At 45.8% G+C, this 24,584-nt stretch overlaps 1 protein-coding gene across 1 annotated transcript; it reads left to right on the plus strand.

Annotated features, from left to right (window-relative positions):
• On the plus strand, nucleotides 1–24,584 carry Ttc7 (tetratricopeptide repeat domain 7). Its single transcript, XM_069501785.1, has 18 exons — nucleotides 1–276; nucleotides 1,493–1,772; nucleotides 3,849–3,963; nucleotides 4,224–4,381; nucleotides 5,634–5,739; nucleotides 6,100–6,222; nucleotides 7,542–7,739; nucleotides 8,199–8,337; nucleotides 9,749–9,870; nucleotides 11,271–11,387; nucleotides 11,658–11,807; nucleotides 13,348–13,551; nucleotides 14,098–14,230; nucleotides 15,873–16,020; nucleotides 18,044–18,125; nucleotides 18,531–18,636; nucleotides 22,533–22,740; nucleotides 23,439–24,584. The coding sequence occupies exons 1-17, from the start codon at nucleotides 150–152 to the stop codon at nucleotides 22,733–22,735; spliced, it is 2,511 nt and encodes an 836-aa protein (XP_069357886.1). The 5' UTR covers nucleotides 1–149; the 3' UTR covers nucleotides 22,736–22,740; nucleotides 23,439–24,584.

The raw sequence follows: 24,584 nt of genomic DNA on the forward strand, positions 1-24,584 counted from the left end.
CCTGCAAATGTCATCACAAATGTCAAATTTGGCCTTCAATTTCTGGGGATTCTCGACACATTCTCGCAATTTGTGAAGATTTTGCAATGTCTGAATGAAGTGAAACAGGCGAAATCGATGCTGTGACCGCGTAGAGTGTTCGTCTTAAAATGACGTCGAGGAGCAAGAATGCGGTGCGAAGTTACGAGACCGACATTGAGAAGAGTCGGGAGGAGTCCAACTGGAAGAAGGCAGTCGACTTGGCTTTACAGCTCAAGGCCAGGTCTCCGCAACATGGTCAGTATAGAGAGTGATTAAAAGTAATTTAACAACCCTATAAATGTCACTTATGTACATATCTCTAAGATTTAATTGACCATAACAACAACTTCGCACAGAAACTATAAGTTATATCATCGAAAACTTGTGATTCGTAATGCCTTTAACTTTATGTTATTACCTATGTTGTAACGTTAATGTTTGTAACTCGTTTATTATAATTAGTTTTTTACTTTCGCCTTATATTTTTCCTGTTATTGTTTTTAATTTGAATTACTCATCACTGATACTCCTACTCAAACTTCTTATCATTGTAAAACAAATAAGTACAAAAAGTGGTTAAAATGAGTAAGATAACATCCATGAGTTAAAAATGCAACATTGTGAATAAACCTAATAGGTACATAAGAATGTTTTTTAAGGTATCAACTGCATTTAGTAGTTCTAATAAATAATTTAAATGGTAGAGTTCATTCATTAACCTACTTAAATAATTTTACATTTTCAAAATTCAAAGTAAAAAAACAAAATACTTAAATTATTTCTCTCTGTAATTATAAAGTTAGTAAGTTTATGAGAGAAGAAAAGAAGAAGTTTATGATTCTATATTTACTTATATTTTCCTCTCTATAATATGTACTCTATCTAAAATAGTACAGTATGGACTGTACATACTTCTAAAATTATAACAGAAATCTGCTTGTATCAATAGTAGCTAAACTGTAGTACCTAGTAGAATAAAGAAACTGCTTATTATCTACCATAGCCACCAGTGTCAAAATAATGGGTAGGGTACATACCACAATTAATTTGTTTATTTTATTTGTCGATATTTCAACCCAATTGCACGGGACAAATAAAATCAACAAATTAATTGTAGTATGTAACCATTATCTACATTATAATATGTCATTAAACCAAAATAAGCTTAAAATCATTAATCTTTCAACTAGTTTCACCATGAAAATTAATGAATTAACTCCACTGTTCATAAATTAATAAATTAATTCCACGAATTCCACCATAAACCATTTATTTACACAAAATCGCAACCAAAAAATATCAATAGTTAAAATGAAAATATCAAAAATTAGAAATACATATCAATAAATGCGGAAGGGGCAGGATTCGAACCTGAGTCTTCTGGGTTCGCGCCCACCATATATTATGTATTTAAAATTATTCAGAAATTTCTTTGAAGTGTTGGTAAAAACACTATTATAAATATTTTCAGAAAGTCTTGCACATTTCCTCATCGGAGAAGGCAAGTTGGAAGCATACCTGGACGAATGGCCTCCACTCAAGGAAAACATCGAGAGAGCCCAGAGAGAGCTCTCCGAAGCTCGCGGCTACCTGACGTTGGCTACGGACGAGGCAGGGAAGAAAGCGGGAGTAGCGCTGGACGCACATCTGCTGCTGGGGAAACTAAACTTTGCATGTGGAGCGTATGATGATGCGTTGAAGCATTATAAGATGGCAGAGCTAAATACTTTGACAGAGAAGGAGTTGCCAGTGTAAATATTATTTTATGAAGTGCTGTTGCTTATGTGTAAAATGATATTATAATTACATCCATACTTAATCTTTAATCTAAATATATAAAAGGAAAAGGTGACTGACTGACTGACTGATCTATCAACGCACAACTGAAACTACTAGACTGATTGGGCTGAAATTTGGCATGCAGATAGCTATTATGATGTAGGCATTCGCTAAAAAAGGATTTTTCAAAATTCAACCCCTAAGAGGGTGAAATAGGGGATTGTGTAGTCCACGCGGACGAATTCGCGAGCATATGCTAGTATTATAAATGCGAAAGTGTGTCTGTCTATCTGTCTGCTAGCTTTTCACTGCCCAACAGTTTAACTGATTTCTTTGAAATTTCGTATAGAGTTAGCTTACATCCCAGGGAAGGACATAGGCTACTTTTTAACCCAGAAAATTAAAGAGTTCCTGTAGGATAACGTAAATCCACGCAAACGAAGTCGCGGGCATCATCTAGTAAATAATAATTTAGAGCAACAATAAGTATTTACTATTGCTATCTGAATAATTTATGAGCAGTATTATCAATAGAATCTAATCAACAATTTTATACAATTACATACGATGGCATGATTAGAATGAGTGTTCCTTCAACATTTTTATTGCGTACTTAAGCAACATGATGTCAGAAGGCCAAGGATACAATTATTAACCACTAGCTGATGCCAGCGACATCGTCCGTGTGGAATTAGGTTTTTTAAAAATCCAGTGGGAACTCTTTGATTTTCGGCGATAAAAAGTAGCCTATGTCCTTTTCCAGGTCTTAAACTTAAACCCATGCAAAAAATCACGTCGATCCGTTGCTCCGTTGCGACGTGATTGAAAGACAAACCAACAAACAAACATACTTTCACATTTATAATAGGGGTAGTGACTAGTGATTAGTATTAGTAGGAAACTATCTTGGCATAATATAGTAGTAAGTAAGTATTGTGTAGCAAGTTACCTAATAAGTAGCTAAACTGGTTGTGTTACTGCAACTAGCTGACTCATGCATTTCATTTCCCATGCAAGCTCTAATAATAGCTCCTCTAGCATGACATCAGAGTGCTGCAGTGATTCATGTAGCCATGACGTTTTATTGCCTATCATTGTTTTGATTATCTATAAACTATGGAAAGAAGCTAACAGTGTTAATTTAACTATTTTACAACATCAGGCAAGGAATCAGTATTATAAATGCGAAAGTGTTTGTTTGTTGCTTTGTCCTTCAATCACGTCGCAACGGTGCAACAGGTTGACGTGATTTTTTGCATGGGTAGGTATAGATAAAGACCAGTAGGGCGATTGTCTAAAACCTGCATCAATCATTATTACAATCTCAATTCTGATTGGCTGTATTTGTGCGATTCTTGTTGCAACAATGCATTGTGGCCAATAGTGAGCGAGCATTAACCAATCAGAGATGATTGCGATCGTGACATTGTAGCTGTCAAACAACCGCGGTAGGGCCGCTGGAGAGTGAGTAGTGACTAGTGACATAGGCTACTTTTTATCCCGAAAAATTAAAGAGTTCCCACTGTGATTTTTAAAAACTTCAATCCACGCGGACGAAGTCGCGGGCATCATCGAGTAGGTTTTAATTCAGAGAGTGTGCCCAAGAACTTTTTGACTAATATTATAAACTAGCTTATGCCCACGACTTAGTCCGCGTGGACTATACCAATTTCAAGCCCCTATTTTACCTCCTTAGGGTTTAAATTTTCATAAATCCTTTCTTAGCAGAGCCTATATGCCAAATTTCGGCCAGATCCGTCCAGTGGTTTGAGCTGTGCGTTGATAGATCAGTCGGTCAGTCAGTCAGCTTTTACTTTTTAGGGATCCATACCCAAAGGGTAAAACGGGACCCTAAAAAAAGGGGTGACAACAATCGACAATGCCGCGTCATAAGCGGGCGGGTTTGAAAAATGTTAAATCACTAAAACTACAAGTATAAGGCAAATGGTTATTGGTATTGTATTGTGTTTAGGTAGTATAGTAATAGTACTAAGTTTTGACTAGCGTTTTAGTTACGCCTGGTACAAGGTTCATCTATTGGTTTGCAGTCGGAGTTTGCGTATAGTGGCGGAGTCGTATGCGATCAGGGGGCTGTGCCTGGAGCTGACGGCGCTGCCCGGCTCCACCAGCCGCTACAAGCAGGCGGAGCGCGAACAGGAAATGGTGAGAGATATTGCGTATAGTGGCGGAGTCGTATGCGATCAGGGGGCTGTGCCTGGAGCTGACGGCGCTGCCCGGCTCCACCAGCCGCTACAAGCAGGCGGAGCGCGAACAGGAAATGGTGAGAAAAGTACTACAATATGTTCATTATTAGGGTGTATTACACCCTAATGAATATGTAATTGAAAAGTGTTATTCTTGTACAATGGAACGGAATCGTACGGTGCACTTCGCCGGTTTTTTAAACTATTTACTTCTTACAGATCCGCAGTTTTGAAATATCTTCAGAGCTGAGCTTGCTGTACTTACAAAAGGCGGGCGCCTCTGCCCCCACGGGCGCCGGGGCGACCTTGGAGACTGCCTTACAGCGCGCTCCGTTGTTGCACATCAGAGCGGGGAGGTTGCAGGCCGCTATCGACAGGTATCATAATAAAATTATTACAGGCATAACGCCTTAACTGAGTAGGTCCTGCGTCACGAGTCACTGAGCTCTCGCGTCACGTCATCACACCCCTGCCGCACCTCTCCATTACCGCAGGAACCTACTCAGTTACAGTACGACACGGCTCTATTGGCACTTCAGTGACATTGACAGGGGGGCGTTGTTGTAGAACAAAGGCTGCCAGCAAATAAAATTTCCTCAATTTTACGGATAAATTGGAAATATCAATGTCGAAAATCGAGTAAGTTTTGTCTAATTTTAACTGAATAAGAAATTGAGAAAGCCATCCCTGTTTCCAAATCGAGAAAGAATAATAAAAACCATTTATAGGCCATGGACTTGCAACTTATCATGCTTAGGTCTGTTCAAATATCTATCTTTGGCGACCTCCCTGGCGCAGTGGTGAGCGCTGTGGTCTTAATAGTGGGAGGTCTGGGTTCGATTCCTGGCAGGGGTTTGGAATTTTATAATTTCTAAATTTCTGGTCTGGTCTGGTGGGAGGCTTCGGCCGTGGCTAGTTACCACCCTACCGGCAAAGCCGTGCCGCCAAGCGATGTAGCGTTCCGGTACGATGCCGTGTAGAAACCAAAGGGGTATGGGTTTAATAAAAACTGCCATACCCCTTCCAGGTTAGCCCGCTATCATCTTAGACTGCATCATCACTTACCATCAGGTGAGATTGCAGTCAAGGGCTAACTTGTATCTGAATAAATAAAAAAATAAAAATCTACCTAGTGTTAAATATAACTATAAGATGCAGGCACATTTATACTGTATATACATATCAGGATATATCGTGATGGAATGGCTCTGATATTTAACAAAAACAGAGAATTTCAGATTTTTAACTTGGTAACACCTCATGCAAGGGGACAGCGTGACACTTCACAAGATGGCGGCGTTAGTTCCGATTTTCGCCACGCACCAAAAGAGCCTTGTCGCGCTGTATGCGTTATGCCTGTATCTATCACTGCTTTCACTGTCTTTAAGATGTGTATGAAATGTCCAAGGAAGGGCACATAGTTCGTACAACCGATAGACGTTGGGGTCCCAAGGTGCTGGAATGGCAACCTGGCACCGGAAGACGCAGCGTTGGAAGACCCCCACTAGGTGGACGGACGACATCATACGTGTTGCAGGGAGCCGCTGGATCCAGGCGGCGTGTGGAAGTCAATGAAGAGGATGATGAAGATGTGTATGAAATGTCCAATAACTCACAAACTGTTGTCAGGTACCGTGACATGTTGACAGCGGTGGAGTCTGCGTCCACGCAGTCGCTGCGACTCACTCTCGCCAGGCAACTCGCTGAGGTGCTGATGAGGGGAGTCACGGGACAGGTATACCATGTTTTCATTCTAAGTTCTATTCCCTCAGTTCACCTAGCCCTCGATAGGGAACAACTTTGAGGGAATAGATCTTTTTGAAAATGTTTTGTGAAGTATGCCATGCACCTGTAATCATTTTTCAGAAGCAATTTGGAAACATACAATTTCCAAATTGTCTCCGGTCTGGTGGGAGGCTTTGGCTGTGGCTGTAGTACGATGCCGTGAAGAAACCGATTAGGGGTATGGGTTTAATGAAACCGCCATACCCCTTCCATGTTAGCTCGCGTCCATCTTTCACTGCGTCATCACTCTCCACCACGAGACCGCAGTCAAGGGCTTCCTTGTATTGGAATAAAAAAAATGTATTTGCAGGTATACAAGGCGCCGCAAAAAGTGGCGTCGCCCCCTCAGCTGCAAGGCACGCTGAACAGGCGGAGGGAAGACCACGTGGCCGAGAGTCCGTGGAAACCCAAGAAGTACGCCGGCATCAACCAGGTTAGCTAGTGTATATTTGCCTATACAAGGCACCACAAAAGTGGCGTCGCCCCCTCAATCAAAAATCTTTATGGCTCCACGTTAAATCCTTTCTAAGTTCCTAAGGATCAATCCAAAACAAATCTCGTATTCAGAAAACACCGTATTTTGCACTATTTTTATACGATGATGACGGGACTGTTTATGTCGTGTACGGATGACGGGACTGTTTATGTCGTGTACGGATGACGGGACTGTTTATGTCGTGTACGGATGACGGGACTGTTTATGTCGTGTACGGATGACGGGACTGTTTATGTCGTGTACGGATGACGGGACTGTTTATGTCGTGTACGGATGACGGGACTGTTTATGTCGTGTACGGATGACGGGACTGTTTATGTCGTGTACGGATGACGGGACTGTTTATGTCGTGTACGGATGACGGGACTGTTTATGTCGTGTACGGATGACGGGACTGTTTATGTCGTGTACGGATGACGGGACTGTTTATGTCGTGTACGGATGACGGGACTGTTTATGTCGTGTACGGATGACGGGACTGTTTATGTCGTGTACGGATGACGGGACTGTTTATGTCGTGTACGGATGACGGGACTGTTTATGTCGTGTACGGATGACGGGACTGTTTATGTCGTGTACGGATGACGGGACTGTTTATGTCGTGTACGGATGACGGGACTGTTTATGTCGTGTACGGATGACGGGACTGTTTATGTCGTGTACGGATGACGGGACTGTTTATGTCGTGTACGGATGACGGGACTGTTTATGTCGTGTACGGATGACGGGACTGTTTATGTCGTGTACGTATGACGGGCCTGTTTATGTCGTGTACGTATGACGGGCCTGTTTATGTCGTGTACGGATGACGGGCCTGTTTATGTCGTGTACGGATGACGGGACTGTTTATGTCGTGTACGGATGACGGGACTGTTTATGTCGTGTACGGATGACGGGACTGTTTATGTCGTGTACGGATGACGGGACTGTTTATGTCGTGTACGTATGACGGGACTGTCTATGGTTGATTGTGGCTCGAAACTAATGGTAACAACTTAGTATGTATTTACCTGCAACCTGCAAATAAATGATTATGACTATAGTTGTAATTAGCAGACGTCAATCATTTAGTCGCATCTGAATTTAACCGCAAGACGCGTTGCAATAGCATTGTTTAGACGTTAGTAAGGCGTAAGAAGAGAGGCAGAGCACACTGCGCTCGCCATCTGGTTGGATTTGAGTGCGAGTTCCCACCCGATGTTAGTTAGCTCTGTGATGTGTTGGGCACGGACTTTAACTAGATATTTTGTCTCCAGTTCGTCCCGCGCAACGAGTACGAGGAAGTCGTGTTGCTGTTGTTGGTGGGCGAGGCGATGGCCGTCCGCGACGCCGTGCTCTCGCAGAGCGCGGAGTTCGAGGCGGCGCGCGTTCACTCCCTGCAGAACGCCATGGCGGTCGTCGACTTGCTGGCGCTGGCGAGCGTGCGGTGGGGGCAGCTGGCGTTGGTGTTAGAGGTGAGCACTCCCAACAATGCTACGGGTTTCTGTCTCACTCGCCAACAGAAAACTATAAGCCATGTGGTGATGCCGGCCGCCCGCCTCTCGCGGGAACCGCCTCAAGTGTGAACTTGTCGCAGTAAAAAAAATATCACACTGGTACTGATTCTGAGCACACCTGAATTTTAGAGTATTCGCATCCTCTTCTTACTAATGCAATATGAAAATGACAGATACAGTTTGACAGTTTCAAATTTAATCTAGAGCTGTCAAACTTTAGCTGCCAGTCACGAGCCTACTGTTGTATCGTGCACTAAAATTTAGAGTTTTTTAATGTAAAGTTCATGTTCTGTCCCTTTTTAGCATTGTTAAAAAGAAAAGGATGCAGATACTCTAAATTTAGTTTAGAGAAAGACAACGGAATCGGTGCCAAATGTATACCTAAAACGGCATAAAAAGTAAAGTCCATCGTTCCAGTCGCTGGAGCGCGCGATGAAGTTCTCATTCGGGTGTGGCCACATCTGGCGCCAGCGGGCGCTGGCCACCGCGGCCGCGGCGCGCTGCCCCGCCGCCGCCACCGCGCTGCTGCCCGCCGCGCCCGCGCCGCTGCACCCAGGTAATATTACCCCTGTGCGACGCAAGTGTTCTCATTCGGGTGTGGCCACATCTGGCGCCAGCGGGCGCTGGCCACCGCGGCCGCGGCGCGCTGCCCCGCCGCCGCCACCGCGCTGCTGCCCGCCGCGCCCGCGCCGCTGCACCCAGGTAATATTACCCCTGTGCGACGCAAGTGTTCTCATTCGGGTGTGGCCACATCTGGCGCCAGCGGGCGCTGGCCACCGCGGCCGCGGCGCGCTGCCCCGCCGCCGCCACCGCGCTGCTGCCCGCCGCGCCCGCGCCGCTGCACCCAGGTAATATTACCCCTGTGCGACGCAAGTGTTCTCATTCGGGTGTGGCCACATCTGGCGCCAGCGGGCGCTGGCCACCGCGGCCGCGGCGCGCTGCCCCGCCGCCGCCACCGCGCTGCTGCCCGCCGCGCCCGCGCCGCTGCACCCAGGTAATATTACCCCTGTGCGACGCAAGTGTTCTCATTCGGGTGTGGCCACATCTGGCGCCAGCGGGCGCTGGCCACCGCGGCCGCGGCGCGCTGCCCCGCCGCCGCCACCGCGCTGCTGCCCGCCGCGCCCGCGCCGCTGCACCCAGGTAATATTATAAAATAAATAAATAAAATAAATAAAATAAAATAAAATAGCCTTTATTCTCTAATACAATAATTATACATCTTATATTACTAACTAACCGTATTACTAATTTCTTATTTCCTATTATTTAATTATCCTATCCTATATAATTTATTCTAAAAATTGGTAACACCAGCAATTTACAGATCAGGTTGTCCAGGTAATATTACCCCCGTATTAACAATCATTACTATGAGGTCTCACAGTGCGCTTGAACGCACAGTGTGTGGTTCCACCAATCAGATTATTTTGTCACGTCAATTTTCGATAATCCGATTGGTGGAATCCACACTATGCGTTCGAGCACACCGTGCGATTTCATAGTAATGATTGTGAATACGGGTGTTATACAGTGTGTAATTAGAACGATAGCAAAAACAAAGACACACTTTACAGTCTGAATACTGATGATTACTGATAGAAGGGGTAAACTGGGTAAAAGTTCAATAAAAACTACCATACCCCTTCCAAGTTAGCCCGCTTCCATCTTAGACTGTATCATCACTTACCACCAGGTGAGATTGCAGTCAAGGGCTAGCTTGTAATGGAATATAGATAACTAGCTGATGCCCGCGACTTCGTACGCGTGGATTTAGGTTCTTAGAAATCCTGTGGGAACTCTTAAATTTCCGGGATAAAAAGTAGCCTATGTCCTTCCCCGGCTTGCAAGCTACCTCTGTACCAAATTTCGTCAAAATCGGTTGAACGGTCAAGCCGTGAAAAGCTAGCAGACAGACAGACAGACACACTTTCGCATTTATAATATTAGTATATGGATTGTGTACCCAGGCACCAACGCGTGGAACGCGAGTGTGCGCGCGCTGTGCGTGTCGCGCCGCAGCGCGCCGCTGCTGAAGGACGACGCGGCGCTGCGGCTGCTCGCCGCCAACACCTGCTTCCGCGCCGGATGGGTGAGAACCACACATTTGTATCTATATCACTACTAGAGCGATTTACTGTGTGTGATACTACACGTGATTTTTCACATGCTACCTGTGAAATGGTGCATATTACACATGCTATCTGTGAAACGGTGCATATTTCACATGCCACCTGTGAAATGGTGCATATTTTTTTATTTTTTTTAAAGAATATTAGCCATTTTAAATGACTAATATTCCCCTTTCCTCTCCAATTAAGCGTCAAGCTTGTGCTAGGAGTAGGTACGACAATAGTGCAACGGGCGGGGTTTGAACCGTCGACCTTTCGGTTTTCAGTCCATTCCTATACCGGTTGAGCTATTGAGGCTCTTACATTACACATGCTACCTCAGAAATGGTGCATATTTCACATGCCACCTGAGAAATGGTGCATATTTCACATGCCACCTGCGAAATGGTGCATATTTCACATGCTACCTGTGAAATGGTGCATATTTCACATGCCACCTGTGAAATGGTGCATATTTCACATGCTACCTGTGAAATGGTGCATATTTCACATGCCACCTGTGAAATGGTGCATATTTCACATGCCACCTGTGAAATGGTGCATATTTCACATGCCACCTGTGAAATGGTGCATATCTCACATGCCACCTGTGAAATGGTGCATACTTCACATGCCACCTGTGAAATGGTGCATATTTTACATGCCACCTGTGAAATGGTGCATATTTCACATGCCACCTGTGAAATGGTGCATATTTCACATGCCACCTGTGAAATGGTGCATATTTCACATGCCACCTGTGAAATGGTGCATATTTCACATGCCACCTGTGAAATGGTGCATACTTCACATGCCACCTGTGAAATGGTGCATATTTTACATGCCACCTGTGAAATGGTGCATATTTCACATGCCACCTGTGAAATGGTGCATACTTCACATGCCACCTGTGAAATGGTGCATACTTCACATGCCACCTGTGAAATGGTGCATATTTCACATGCCACCTGTGAAATGGTGCATACTTCACTTGCCACCTGTGAAATGGTGCATATTTCACATGCCACCTGTGAAAAAAACAAGTGGGGTGGGAAAAATCACGTGAGAGGCCTTTTCATATGTAACACTTGCTCTTCACCTTCGACTTAGCGTTTTACTAAGAGTTTTACTTCGCCTAAGAGGAACCTACTGTCGAAATTTCAAGTTTAAAGGACTACATAAATTTCAACCTCCTATTTTACCCCTTTAGGGGTTGAATTTTCAAAAATCCTTTCTTAGCGGATGTCTACGTCATAATAGCTATCTGCATGCCAAATTTCAGCCCGATCTTTCCAGTAGTTTGAGCTGTGCGTTGATAGATCAGTCAGTCAGACAGATAGAAGAGAAGATAGAAGATTGTAATGTGTGAACATTCCGGTAGATAGAGGAAGGCATCGAGCTGGCGGACGAGGCGTTGTCGATAGAGGAGGAGAGGAACGGCGCGCTGCTGCCGCGCTGCTACCTCTACTGCGGCATTGGACATCAGATGAAGGCTCAGGTTGGTTCAATTTACATTCTATAATATTATATTATCACTAATCCAGCAGGGCTCTGTATTTTTTGTCATGTAGCTCTCTCAAATCTTAAGGTTTTATAGGTGCGAGGAAAAAATTTCGCGCTCACTTCGCTCGCTTTACATTCAATGTTTTGTTTTCGTTCTCGAATCTTATAAGGATTTATTCTACAAACTCAAAGGTCACGTAACACATCGCCGTTGCGTCAGCAAAGTCCTCAAGAATGTCACTAAAAATGAATGTTTTGGTACCAGAAAACGAATTCTCGTATCGAGAAGGAGTCGGAGAACGAGATCAGCTTGCGGATGCTGCTCAAGTCCGTGGAGCTGGACGACAACGACCACTTGGCGTTCTACCACCTGGCGCTCGAGTACATGCACATAGGCATGCTCAATGAAGCTATGGTAAGTGAACAGGTGATGGTACTAATGATTACAGATAAAAGTTCACGATACATTGCAAATAAAACATCTGACTGACGCTAGAGGTCAACGAACGTTGCGTAAATAGGCCGCTTGGAGTCAATGCCGCGTCGTAGGTGGGGTATTGACCCCAGTTTTGCACGCTATACATTGCGGGTTTGAAACATACTAAATCACTTAAACTACAAAATGAGGCGAATGGTTATTGGTATTGGATTGTGTTTAGGTAGTATAACAATAACGCTATTTTTGTTAGCGTTATGGTTATACCTTGTATTTTTAGCAATTTTTAGGGTTCTGTACCTCAAAAGGAAAAAAATGGAACCCTTTTAGAATCACTTCGTTGTCTGTTTGTAGTGTCTGTCAAGAAAACTTATAGGGTACTCCGTACTTCCCGTTGACCTAGAATCATGAAATTTTGCAGGTAGGAAGATCTTTTAGCACAAGTAAAGTAATAAATCCGAAAACCGTGAATTTGTGGTTACATCACGGGGAAAAAAAATTAAAAATGTGTTCATTAACAGATAATTAGTATTTTCAATTTACAAACTAAGATAACTATAGCAACTGGGGTTTCATATGAAAGGGCTTTAGAATGTACAATTCTAAGATTTTTATTTATTTTTATACATAATAGTTTTTGATTTATCGTGCGAAATGTTAAAAAAAATACCCTAGATTGGAACCCTCGATGCGCGAGTCTGGCTCGCACTTTTTTTAACTGACTAACGCCCGGTTTATCATATATCGAATCGGGGTTCCGTTTGAAAACCAGCGCTATATGCTTTTGTGTACATGCAAGGCGTACAGCGTCATGCTGTGTTGGGACCTTTCTTCGGGTTTATTTATTTTATTTATTTTTATTATTCATGTACCAAAAATTGTAGTTATGAAGTAATAATAAATTAAGTTACATCGGAAATGCTTATCTCTAAACAGAGATTTCTTCCAGCTTCCCATTCAAGGTTGTGAGTAAGGCGTATCAAGAAGTGGAATAGGTCTACGGTACTAGAATCTAATAAACTACATAAATATCTTATAATAAATACCCAAATCAACTTATATACAATAATAATACTTATCATAAATAATTATATACATAATATATGAAAAATATAAATACATATAATATATAAAATACTCTATATTAATGATAGGTAATACTGCTTCACTCTGTATTTGAATGAGTGTACTGAGTGGCAGTTCTCTCTGACATTTTCAGGAAGTGAGTTCCAAAGTTGGGTAGCTAGTACGGTGAAAGATTTGTTATAGAAGACTGTGTTACAACGGGGAGTGACGAGAGGATTTTTTGAGACACACGACCGCATAGGTCTAGTAGGAGGGCGGGATAGTTGAAATCGCTCTCGTAGATAACCAGGGGAAGAGGTATTAAGAACATTGTAGGGTTGTGCCACATATAACGTAGTTTATTCTGCTTGAGGCCTTCTGGCTTTAATGCTCAATGCTTGTTGAAGCGCGCATAACCTGTCGGAACCTCGGTTGATTGTGAGTGCACGTACAGGACGCGACTCGGGCGTGCCTGTCCGCGCGGCCGGAGTGCGGCGGTGGCTTGCGGCTCGCGACCGCGCTGTGGGCGTCGGCGTGCGCGGGCGTGCGCGGCGCGCGCGCGCTGGCGGCCGCGCGGCTGGCGCACCACCACTACCCCACCGCAGAGTGGCCGCTGTTCAGCCTCGCCTCGCTGCAGCTCGTGTGGGAGAGCGGAGAGGTGAGTACACCCCCTTAATACGGGGTTCACACTCTGCTATTTTTTAATTATGTCGGAAAATTAAAAAGTTCCCACGGGATTTCAAAAGATCAGGGCATCGGGCATCATCTACTAATATTAAAAACAAAACACAACTTGATTCCAAGGTGAGCCATCTTGTCCATAGCTTCCCTATCCAAATGTCAATGCGACTAAATAACGGGGCCTGTACTCTATCCACTAAACGAAGTTAAGCTCTCTCTGTTGCACAGTCCCATATAAATGACAAGGACAAAAACTCAGTGAGCGTTAAGCATTTTTCATTTATTGCAAACGAGCCTATGTTTTCCGTACGAAACAAGTTGGTGATTGGTTGGTCATTCAAAATGATTAACACACACTGAGTTTTGTGTTTCTTTGTTATTTGTATGGGATTACGTAGAAGAGAGAGTCCTATATTAATTTCTGTCCGGGGATAGAGTATATTCATGATAATATCGACAAGGCTTAGGGCGCGAGCACACTGTGGCGGTGGTGTCGCGTGTCTGACGGCGGTGTGTATTTTAGGCCGCTCTCGCCACAGGCAAGGAGCTGCTGCAGCGCCTGCACGGCGACGACGGCGCCGAGCCCGCGCCCTACGCCGAGCTCGACGCCAAGTCCGACTCGCTGCACGACGACACGCACAGCAACCGCGACGCCGGTATGTGTGCACCCTTACACGTAACACTCCCCCGCCCTTGAAATATACTTCCATTCTCGTTGGCCTTACTGTAATATGTACGAATTGACAGTTTAAACGTAGCATGTTCATATTAGCTGTAACATAAAAATGCAACTCCTCAATATATCAAAGTAGGTTGGTTGCCTGCACATCGGATTGAAAGAGAGGTGATGCAAAATTATGTAGGTTAGGTAGTTAAGCAATAAGATTTAAACAATAGTATGTAAGATTTATTTATTGTTATTGTTAGTCCATAAGCGAGAGTAGATCATAAGCCGGCTCTCAATAAACATCTTTCACCGTTGCCGCATTTAATTATTACCATACGGCCACAACATATCTCATTACTATGTTTCAAAAAAAAAAAAGGAAAGGGTTGTTGTGTCAAATTCTCAGTAGCAGCTCTGTGTTGGAAACTCAGTTGTGATACACATGCCTCGAAAAGCATGTAAAGCGTTCAAAACGAACCTGTGCAAGGAATTCATTTGCAACATAATTATATTAGACTAGCTTATGCTCGCGACTTCGTCCGCGTGGACTACAAAATTTCAAAACCCTATTTCACCCCCTTAGGAGTTGAATTTTCAAAAATCCTTTCTTAGCGGATGCCTACGTCATAATAGCTATCTGCATGCCAAATTTCAGCCCGATCCGTCCAGTAGTTTGAGCTGTGCGTTGATAGATCAGTCAGTCAGTCAGTCAGTCATTCAGTCAGTCAGTCAGTCAGTCATTCAGTCAGTCAGTCAGTCAGTCACCTTTTCCTTTTATATATATAGATTACACTGAAAAAATGCAGTTAGAGATAACCAAATTATAGCCATGTACAACTAACTGTGCGATTCGATTCACATCAATTGGGTATTTTCCTACTTTTGAATTTGATAAATATTATTACTTTATTATAAACTAGGATAAAAATAATAACTTACGCCGGAAAAAATATTAAAATCCAACAAAGATTTACAAAGTTACAGGCATTTTAATTTTGGAGTGGGAGGGTCTTCTATCCCTTTCTCGCAGAACGAAAATTTGTATGAAACCGCACGAAGCTACTATGGCATTAGTAAGGTCAAAGGTGTGACGTCAAAATGCTATATCGCTATCTCTGTCTAATCAGAAATAATCAAATGCTTATAACTTTTTTATTATTTGATCGATTTAATTAGTTTTTTCAGTTTACGTCATTATTTTTATCCTTGTTTATAATAAAGTAATAAAAAAATTGTAGTCAAATACCCAATTCGCCTTCAAAGTTTTTGCTACAATAATTAACAAAGGTATTATTATCATTAGCTAAGCTAAATTACGGTTTTTTAATTAGACTTTGATACATGTATCTAAATAATTTTTAACCTTATGAATTTTTTTGCGTGCTGAGTTTGTTGTGGGCTCTTCTCAGACCTGGGCGCGTTTGGAACCCTCGTAGCTTTAGTTTTAAGTACGTATTAATTATCACCACTATATCATATCATCTTACAAATAAAAATTTATGACAATCAGGAAGCGTAAAATTTTACCAATTCTGAATAAATAATTTGAGTTAGAGTTTTGAGTTTGAGTTTGAGCATCACTATGGACGAAAGTATTTTTCGTCGGCTTATGTGGAATAGTGTATCCGCAGCTTCTATCCGCGCGGAGTCCGCGGGCGCGCACCGCATGGAGCGCGCGCTGTCGGAGGGCGCGTCGTCCATGTCGGCGAGGAAACCCAAGTCTCCGCTCGCTGAGCAAAAAGCGCATGCGTGGTTGTTGCTAGCGGATTTATGTTTAAGGTTAGTGACTACTCCCCCTTTAGTTTGCTAACGTATGCTGCAGCGTGCTGGGCGGGGAGGGCGGGGAGGGCGGCGCTTCACGTCGTGCGGTCGACGCTCATCAAGGCGCAGAGGTCTTCCCTCATCTTACTCACAAAAGGGCCACCTGGGTCGCGCCGGACTACGAGACCTCACAGATCCTCATCGGACACGGCTGTTTCCGGGCGCGCCTGCATAGGATGACGTTGTGCGAGAGCCCGGCGTGCGAGTGCGGCTTTGGCGACGAGGATAGGCACCATGTGCTGTGGGAGTGTCCCCTTTATGAGGACTTGCAAGTGACGATGTTGGATGGGATCGTACGCGGGGAAGCGGGGCCGGTCTTCTACACGGACCTCGTCTCATCGGCGGGGAACTACAACCGGCTACGGGAATTCGCGCACCATTGGCATAAGAGGCGAAGCAGCTCGGAGCGTACAGGTGCCAGGCCAGCACCACGGAGGAGCAGCAGCGGAGATCACAGCTGTGTTAGTGACGTCTAGCCCCCAAGGGGGGAGAGTGAGCATAAGGGACAAGGAAGAGACAAAAATAATTTGTAGGGAGTCAAGAAGGCGCCCCGGGAAAAATGCCAAGAGCAAGTACCGAACGGGCGCCCTCCCGCGATTCGGCACATATAACCGAGAGGTTGGTGGGGCCATGGGAGGTGGAGGGTTGTCCCCCTTTAGTTTAGATCGCCTCTACTTTATTTATTTATTTTATTACAAAGGCACGCAAAACAGGTTTCAACTATAAATGGTCCAAATACAAAAACAATAGATTAAAATCTAAGCGGTAACCCTTAACATGTGTACGCAACAATGCTTAAATAAATATATGCACTAAACAAGGTAACATACAATTTGTAAAATACAGAATAAAGAAATCGACAATTATTATAAAATATATATAGTGGTTTAGGTAAGTAAATAGTTATAAATATTCGAATGGTAGACAAATGAGTTAACTAGCATACAAGAAAATTAACTATGAAAAATATACTTAAAGTGGAGAAGATGCAAAATGTTGATAAATATGTTTTTCAATGTGTTCAAGTTATTATTAAACTTTACTTTACTTTAGTTAATTGTTCCACTTATAACGATTTTATTGTTTTACAATAATAATATTCCTCATCCAGCCACTTCCCGCCAGCCTCTTGAGCCTGGCTGGATGAGGAAGGCTGAGGACCGGGTGTGGTGGCGCTCTTTAGGGAAGGCCTATGTCCAACAGTGGACGTCCACAGGCTGATGATGATGATGATGATGATGATGATAATAATATTTAATAATAATATTTTTTATTTATTTAAACAATTCAGTACAGTAATCAACTCTCTGGAATCCTGACCCCTAAACTAGGAAATCCCGTGTCTTAGGGGCCAGTGCCTTCCCAAACATAAGATATGGGTAGTTAATAATTTACAGCTAGGTATTACAAAAATAAATAAATAAACAAAACACAAGGTTAAAGGGTGAAACAAACTATGGGACGCGTCCGTAAGCTATGGCTAAGAACCGATTGATAGGCGTCCACAGTCGTCTTGCGAGATATTACGACTCGGACGCATCCGCGACTTTTGTTTCACTCTTTAGAATTTTATTTTATGTAATTATGTTTTACGACTATACATAAAGAAAAGAACATAGGATTAGATTATGTATGCATTATTTATCTCTAGTATTTTTCAGTTTACACCCATTGTTCAATCTTTTGTATGATTTATGCAATTCTTTATATATTTTTACAAATGTATGTCCCAAAATATCTAACTCGAACAACTGGTTCTGTTTGTTATGAAATATATACTTATATCAATTCATACTCGGTTGAGTTTATCTTTTAGTATTTCTACTTATGTCATCAATATGTGCTTACTGGTTTAAATTTTCTTTTTTACCTTATTTAACAATAGAAGAAGATTTTAATTTCGGAATGTTTTGTACCGAATATTCATTTTAGTTGTAAGTTAATCTTTAGACTAGGTATCTATTGTTCAAAATGTTAATAGGTTAGATCGAGTGGGCGCTGCGGCCGGCTGCGTGTCGGAGGCGGCTACGCTGACGCCCTTCAGCCATCTCGTGCTCTACACGGTTAGTATAACTTTAGTATAATAGCAGCGAGGTCGCACAGGGTGCTCCATTAGGTCCACTGTTATTGAATTGATATATGTTTGGTTTAGATGATGAAATGCATTCAAATGTTGAATAATAATGTTAAATAACGCGAGTATAATTATTTAAAATATTATTTCTTAAACTAGCTGTCATTAATCATCGTTCAGACTCAGTAAAGCGCATCTATTCTATTCAACGACTTTTTTTTAAATTTCCAGTAGTTTTTCTGCATTGTTCTAATTTGTGTCTTTTCAACAAAAATAACCAATCAATTTAGATTTTCCGCTAGGATAAGGAACGCCCTTCCGCATCAGTTTTCCTCCCCACCTTTAATATAGGTACCTTCAAGTCAAGAGTGAATAGACGTTAAGTTAATTGCAGAGAGGCTTGGTGCACGCGGCGAGCGCGGAGTGGGACGAGGCGCGGCAGTGCTTCCAGAACGCGCTGGCGATACATCCCACGCACCTCGACAGCTTGGTGCAGTTAGGTGCGTGCCATAGTGTTAATTGCGGAGAGGCTTGGTGCACGCGGCGAGCGCGGAGTGGGACGAGGCGCGGCAGTGCTTCCAGAACGCGCTGGCGATACATCCCACGCACCTCGACAGCTTGGTGCAGTTAGGTGCGTGCCATAGTGTTAATTGCAGAGAGGCTTGGTGCACGCGGCGAGCGCGGAGTGGGACGAGGCGCGGCAGTGCTTCCAGAACGCGCTGGCGATACATCCCACGCACCTCGACAGCTTGGTGCAGTTAGGTGCGTGCCATAGTGTTAATTGCAGAGAGGCTTGGTGCACGCGGCGAGCGCGGAGTGGGACGAGGCGCGGCAGTGCTTCCAGAACGCGCTGGCGATACATCCCACGCACCTCGACAGCTTGGTGCAGTTAGGTGCGTGCCATAGTGTTAATTGCAGAGAGGCTTGGTGCACGCGGCGAGCGCGGAGTGGGACGAGGCGCGGCAGTGCTTCCAGAACGCGCTGGCGATACATCCCACGCACCTCGACAGCTTGGTGCAGTTAGGTGCGTGCCATAGTGTTAATTGCAGAGAGGCTTGGTGCACGCGGCGAGCGCGGAGTGGGACGAGGCGCGGCAGTGCTTCCAGAACGCGCTGGCGATACATCCCACGCACCTCGACAGCTTGGTGCAGTTAGGTGCGTGCCATAGTGTTAATTGCAGAGAGGCTTGGTGCACGCGGCGAGCGCGGAGTGGGACGAGGCGCGGCAGTGCTTCCAGAACGCGCTGGCGATACATCCCACGCACCTCGACAGCTTGGTGCAGTTAGGTGCGTGCCATAGTGTTAATTGCAGAGAGGCTTGGTGCACGCGGCGAGCGCGGAGTGGGACGAGGCGCGGCAGTGCTTCCAGAACGCGCTGGCGATACATCCCACGCACCTCGACAGCTTGGTGCAGTTAGGTGCGTGCCATAGTGTTAATTGCAGAGAGGCTTGGTGCACGCGGCGAGCGCGGAGTGGGACGAGGCGCGGCAGTGCTTCCAGAACGCGCTGGCGATACATCCCACGCACCTCGACAGCTTGGTGCAGTTAGGTGCGTGCCATAGTGTTAATTGCAGAGAGGCTTGGTGCACGCGGCGAGCGCGGAGTGGGACGAGGCGCGGCAGTGCTTCCAGAACGCGCTGGCGATACATCCCACGCACCTCGACAGCTTGGTGCAGTTAGGTGCGTGCCATAGTGTTAATTGCAGAGAGGCTTGGTGCACGCGGCGAGCGCGGAGTGGGACGAGGCGCGGCAGTGCTTCCAGAACGCGCTGGCGATACATCCCACGCACCTCGACAGCTTGGTGCAGTTAGGTGCGTGCCATAGTGTTAATTGCAGAGAGGCTTGGTGCACGCGGCGAGCGCGGAGTGGGACGAGGCGCGGCAGTGCTTCCAGAACGCGCTGGCGATACATCCCACGCACCTCGACAGCTTGGTGCAGTTAGGTGCGTGCCATAGTGTTAATTGCAGAGAGGCTTGGTGCACGCGGCGAGCGCGGAGTGGGACGAGGCGCGGCAGTGCTTCCAGAACGCGCTGGCGATACATCCCACGCACCTCGACAGCTTGGTGCAGTTAGGTGCGTGCCATAGTGTTAATTGCAGAGAGGCTTGGTGCACGCGGCGAGCGCGGAGTGGGACGAGGCGCGGCAGTGCTTCCAGAACGCGCTGGCGATACATCCCACGCACCTCGACAGCTTGGTGCAGTTAGGTGCGTGCCATAGTGTTAATTGCAGAGAGGCTTGGTGCACGCGGCGAGCGCGGAGTGGGACGAGGCGCGGCAGTGCTTCCAGAACGCGCTGGCGATACATCCCACGCACCTCGACAGCTTGGTGCAGTTAGGTGCGTGCCATAGTGTTAATTGCAGAGAGGCTTGGTGCACGCGGCGAGCGCGGAGTGGGACGAGGCGCGGCAGTGCTTCCAGAACGCGCTGGCGATACATCCCACGCACCTCGACAGCTTGGTGCAGTTAGGTGCGTGCCATAGTGTTAATTGCAGAGAGGCTTGGTGCACGCGGCGAGCGCGGAGTGGGACGAGGCGCGGCAGTGCTTCCAGAACGCGCTGGCGATACATCCCACGCACCTCGACAGCTTGGTGCAGTTAGGTGCGTGCCATAGTGTTAATTGCAGAGAGGCTTGGTGCACGCGGCGAGCGCGGAGTGGGACGAGGCGCGGCAGTGCTTCCAGAACGCGCTGGCGATACATCCCACGCACCTCGACAGCTTGGTGCAGTTAGGTGCGTGCCATAGTGTTAATTGCAGAGAGGCTTGGTGCACGCGGCGAGCGCGGAGTGGGACGAGGCGCGGCAGTGCTTCCAGAACGCGCTGGCGATACATCCCACGCACCTCGACAGCTTGGTGCAGTTAGGTGCGTGCCATAGTGTTAATTGCAGAGAGGCTTGGTGCACGCGGCGAGCGCGGAGTGGGACGAGGCGCGGCAGTGCTTCCAGAACGCGCTGGCGATACATCCCACGCACCTCGACAGCTTGGTGCAGTTAGGTGCGTGCCATAGTGTTAATTGCAGAGAGGCTTGGTGCACGCGGCGAGCGCGGAGTGGGACGAGGCGCGGCAGTGCTTCCAGAACGCGCTGGCGATACATCCCACGCACCTCGACAGCTTGGTGCAGTTAGGTGCGTGCCATAGTGTTAATTGCAGAGAGGCTTGGTGCACGCGGCGAGCGCGGAGTGGGACGAGGCGCGGCAGTGCTTCCAGAACGCGCTGGCGATACATCCCACGCACCTCGACAGCTTGGTGCAGTTAGGTGCGTGCCATAGTGTTAATTGCAGAGAGGCTTGGTGCACGCGGCGAGCGCGGAGTGGGACGAGGCGCGGCAGTGCTTCCAGAACGCGCTGGCGATACATCCCACGCACCTCGACAGCTTGGTGCAGTTAGGTGCGTGCCATAGTGTTAATTGCAGAGAGGCTTGGTGCACGCGGCGAGCGCGGAGTGGGACGAGGCGCGGCAGTGCTTCCAGAACGCGCTGGCGATACATCCCACGCACCTCGACAGCTTGGTGCAGTTAGGTGCGTGCCATAGTGTTAATTGCAGAGAGGCTTGGTGCACGCGGCGAGCGCGGAGTGGGACGAGGCGCGGCAGTGCTTCCAGAACGCGCTGGCGATACATCCCACGCACCTCGACAGCTTGGTGCAGTTAGGTGCGTGCCATAGTGTTAATTGCAGAGAGGCTTGGTGCACGCGGCGCGCGCGGAGTGGGACGAGGCGCGGCAGTGCTTCCAGAACGCGCTGGCGATACATCCCACGCACCTCGACAGCTTGGTGCAGTTAGGTGCGTGCCATAGTGTTAATTGCAGAGAGGCTTGGTGCACGCGGCGAGCGCGGAGTGGGACGAGGCGCGGCAGTGCTTCCAGAACGCGCTGGCGATACATCCCACGCACCTCGACAGCTTGGTGCAGTTAGGTGCGTGCCATAGTGTTAATTGCAGAGAGGCTTGGTGCACGCGGCGAGCGCGGAGTGGGACGAGGCGCGGCAGTGCTTCCAGAACGCGCTGGCGATACATCCCACGCACCTCGACAGCTTGGTGCAGTTAGGTGCGTGCCATAGTGTTAATTGCAGAGAGGCTTGGTGCACGCGGCGAGCGCGGAGTGGGACGAGGCGCGGCAGTGCTTCCAGAACGCGCTGGCGATACATCCCACGCACCTCGACAGCTTGGTGCAGTTAGGTGCGTGCCATAGTGTTAATTGCAGTTAGTGTTACATATGAAAAGGCTTCATGTGTACGTTTATTGAAACTCAAAGGATTTATTCAAAGTATAAAAGCCGGGTGATAAAAAAAAATTTGCGATATTGTCCAATAAAAAATTGGATTCCAACTCCTTAATCCTGATGCTGTACGGGATTTAGAAACTGTCGGTTGATTAGATGATGCAACGGTGAGTGTTCATGTCCAGGTGCCACATACTACTCCCTGGGCTGGCTGCGGCTCGCAGAGCGCACGCTGCGGGAGGCGGGCTCGCTGCAGCCGACGCGCGCGGACACGTGGCGGCGCTTGGCTCTCGTCTTAGCGGCGCTGGGCGAGCCTGCCGCCGCGGCCGACGCCGCCGCCGCGGCGCTGGCGCTGCATCCCATCTCCGCCGACCCGCTGCCGCTTTGACGCCTGTGAGTGTCTTTTAAACTGCTAAGCTGAATTCTCGATCAAATTACATCATCCCGTCTGACATTGGCTATAATTTTATTGAAAAAAATAATATGGTTGCTGTATGATGCCATTTTCAAATGTGACAATTTTCACTTTCTAATACGTTTTTGTTTTTTAATTACGACTTTTTCTATAGTTTTTTTTATTACGTAGATAATTAATTACTTAATTATATCTCCGTCTCGGAAAATTACAGTGACTAAAATTATTCAAAGTTTTTTTAACAATTTTTTCAACTTGAAATTGTTGACTCCAGCTGAAACCATATATGGTTTATTTGCTGGAAGTTATATCATTCACTATATTATATTTTAATACTAGATGATGCCCGCGACTTCGCCCCGTTTTGGTTTTTAAAAATCCCGTGGGAACTCTTTGATTTTCCGGGATCAAAATTAGCCTGTGTTCTATTCTGTGATGCAAGCTACCTCTGCACCAAATTTCGTCAAAATCGGTTGAACGGTTGGGCCGTGAAAGGCTAGCAGAGAGGCAGACAGACACACTTTCGCTAATATTAGTATGGATTACATACTTACTTACTATTTAATATATAGTATATAGTAATATTTAGTATATATGTAATATTACCGATATTACATAGTATATTAAAAAAAGTTTCGCTTCAAAAGATAATCCTACAGAAGATGTGTTATTTCAGCGATGTCCACAGCTGCGAATAGCGCCAGTGAGTCGACTGCCACGCTGCCGCCCACGCGGACTAACGAGGAACTACACGAAATATACTCCACAGTACACTACTTACATAATTATAAGGGATACATTAATTATGGCTACCAATACTTCTGAGACTCTAGTTTAAAGTAACTGTCATTTAGTCTGGATGAGAAACTCTTGATCTTCCGAGACGGCGTGTAATGATTTAAGGCGATATATACGTCCCAAAAGCGGTGTTAAGACACATTTCGGATGTTCAAAGAATCAAGTTTTGGCCTCATCATCATCATCATCATTAACCAATAGACATCCACTGCTGGACATAGGTCTCTTGTAGGGACTTCCACACGCCACGGTCTTGCGCCATCTGGATCCAGCGGCTCCCTGCGAGTCGTCTGATGTCTTCCGTCCACCTAGTGGGGGGTCTTCCAACACTGCGCCATCCGGTGCGAGGTCGCCATTCCAGCACCTTGGGACCCCAACATCTATCGGTTGTACGAACTATGTGCCCTGCCCATTGCCACTTCAGCCTCGCAACCCGTTGAGCTATGTCGGTTACTCTAGTTCTCCTACAGATCTCCTCATTTCTGATTTGATCACTTAGAGAAACTCCAAGCATAGTTCTCTCCATCGCACCTGAGTGACTCTGAGCTTTCTTATGAGGCCCTTGGCTTCAAAAACTACAAATTTGTTTATTTATTTTTAATGCTGTAAAAATTAAAGATATTCTTAGGGAATTACGAGAGCCAAAACACGATTGGCACAATTTGTCTCGATACAAAAAACTCGCGAAGTTTCCGCAGAATACGCATTTTGTATACGACCATTGGGAGAAAAACCAGTTTTATTCGATTGATATAAAACCAATTTCAACAGAATTTCGTGTTTACATTCATTGCCTAATACACTAAGGGATAACGGTATTATTTTATTTATTATATTATAAGTATTGATTACATCGAGCACTGTCCAAAGGTCGCGTCAAGCAAAAAAAAATACATATATAAAATCGCATGAATGTCGCGTCAAGCACGTAAATGCTTGACTCAAACGTCAAGCAAACTTTGTATGATTTTTGCCAGTGAAAAACTTTAAATCGGAAATTTCACTTTAAAAAATGTATAAAAGA

Source organism: Maniola hyperantus, chromosome 11 (genome assembly GCF_902806685.2).
Source record: "Maniola hyperantus chromosome 11, iAphHyp1.2, whole genome shotgun sequence".
NCBI lineage: Eukaryota > Metazoa > Arthropoda > Insecta > Lepidoptera > Nymphalidae > Maniola > Maniola hyperantus.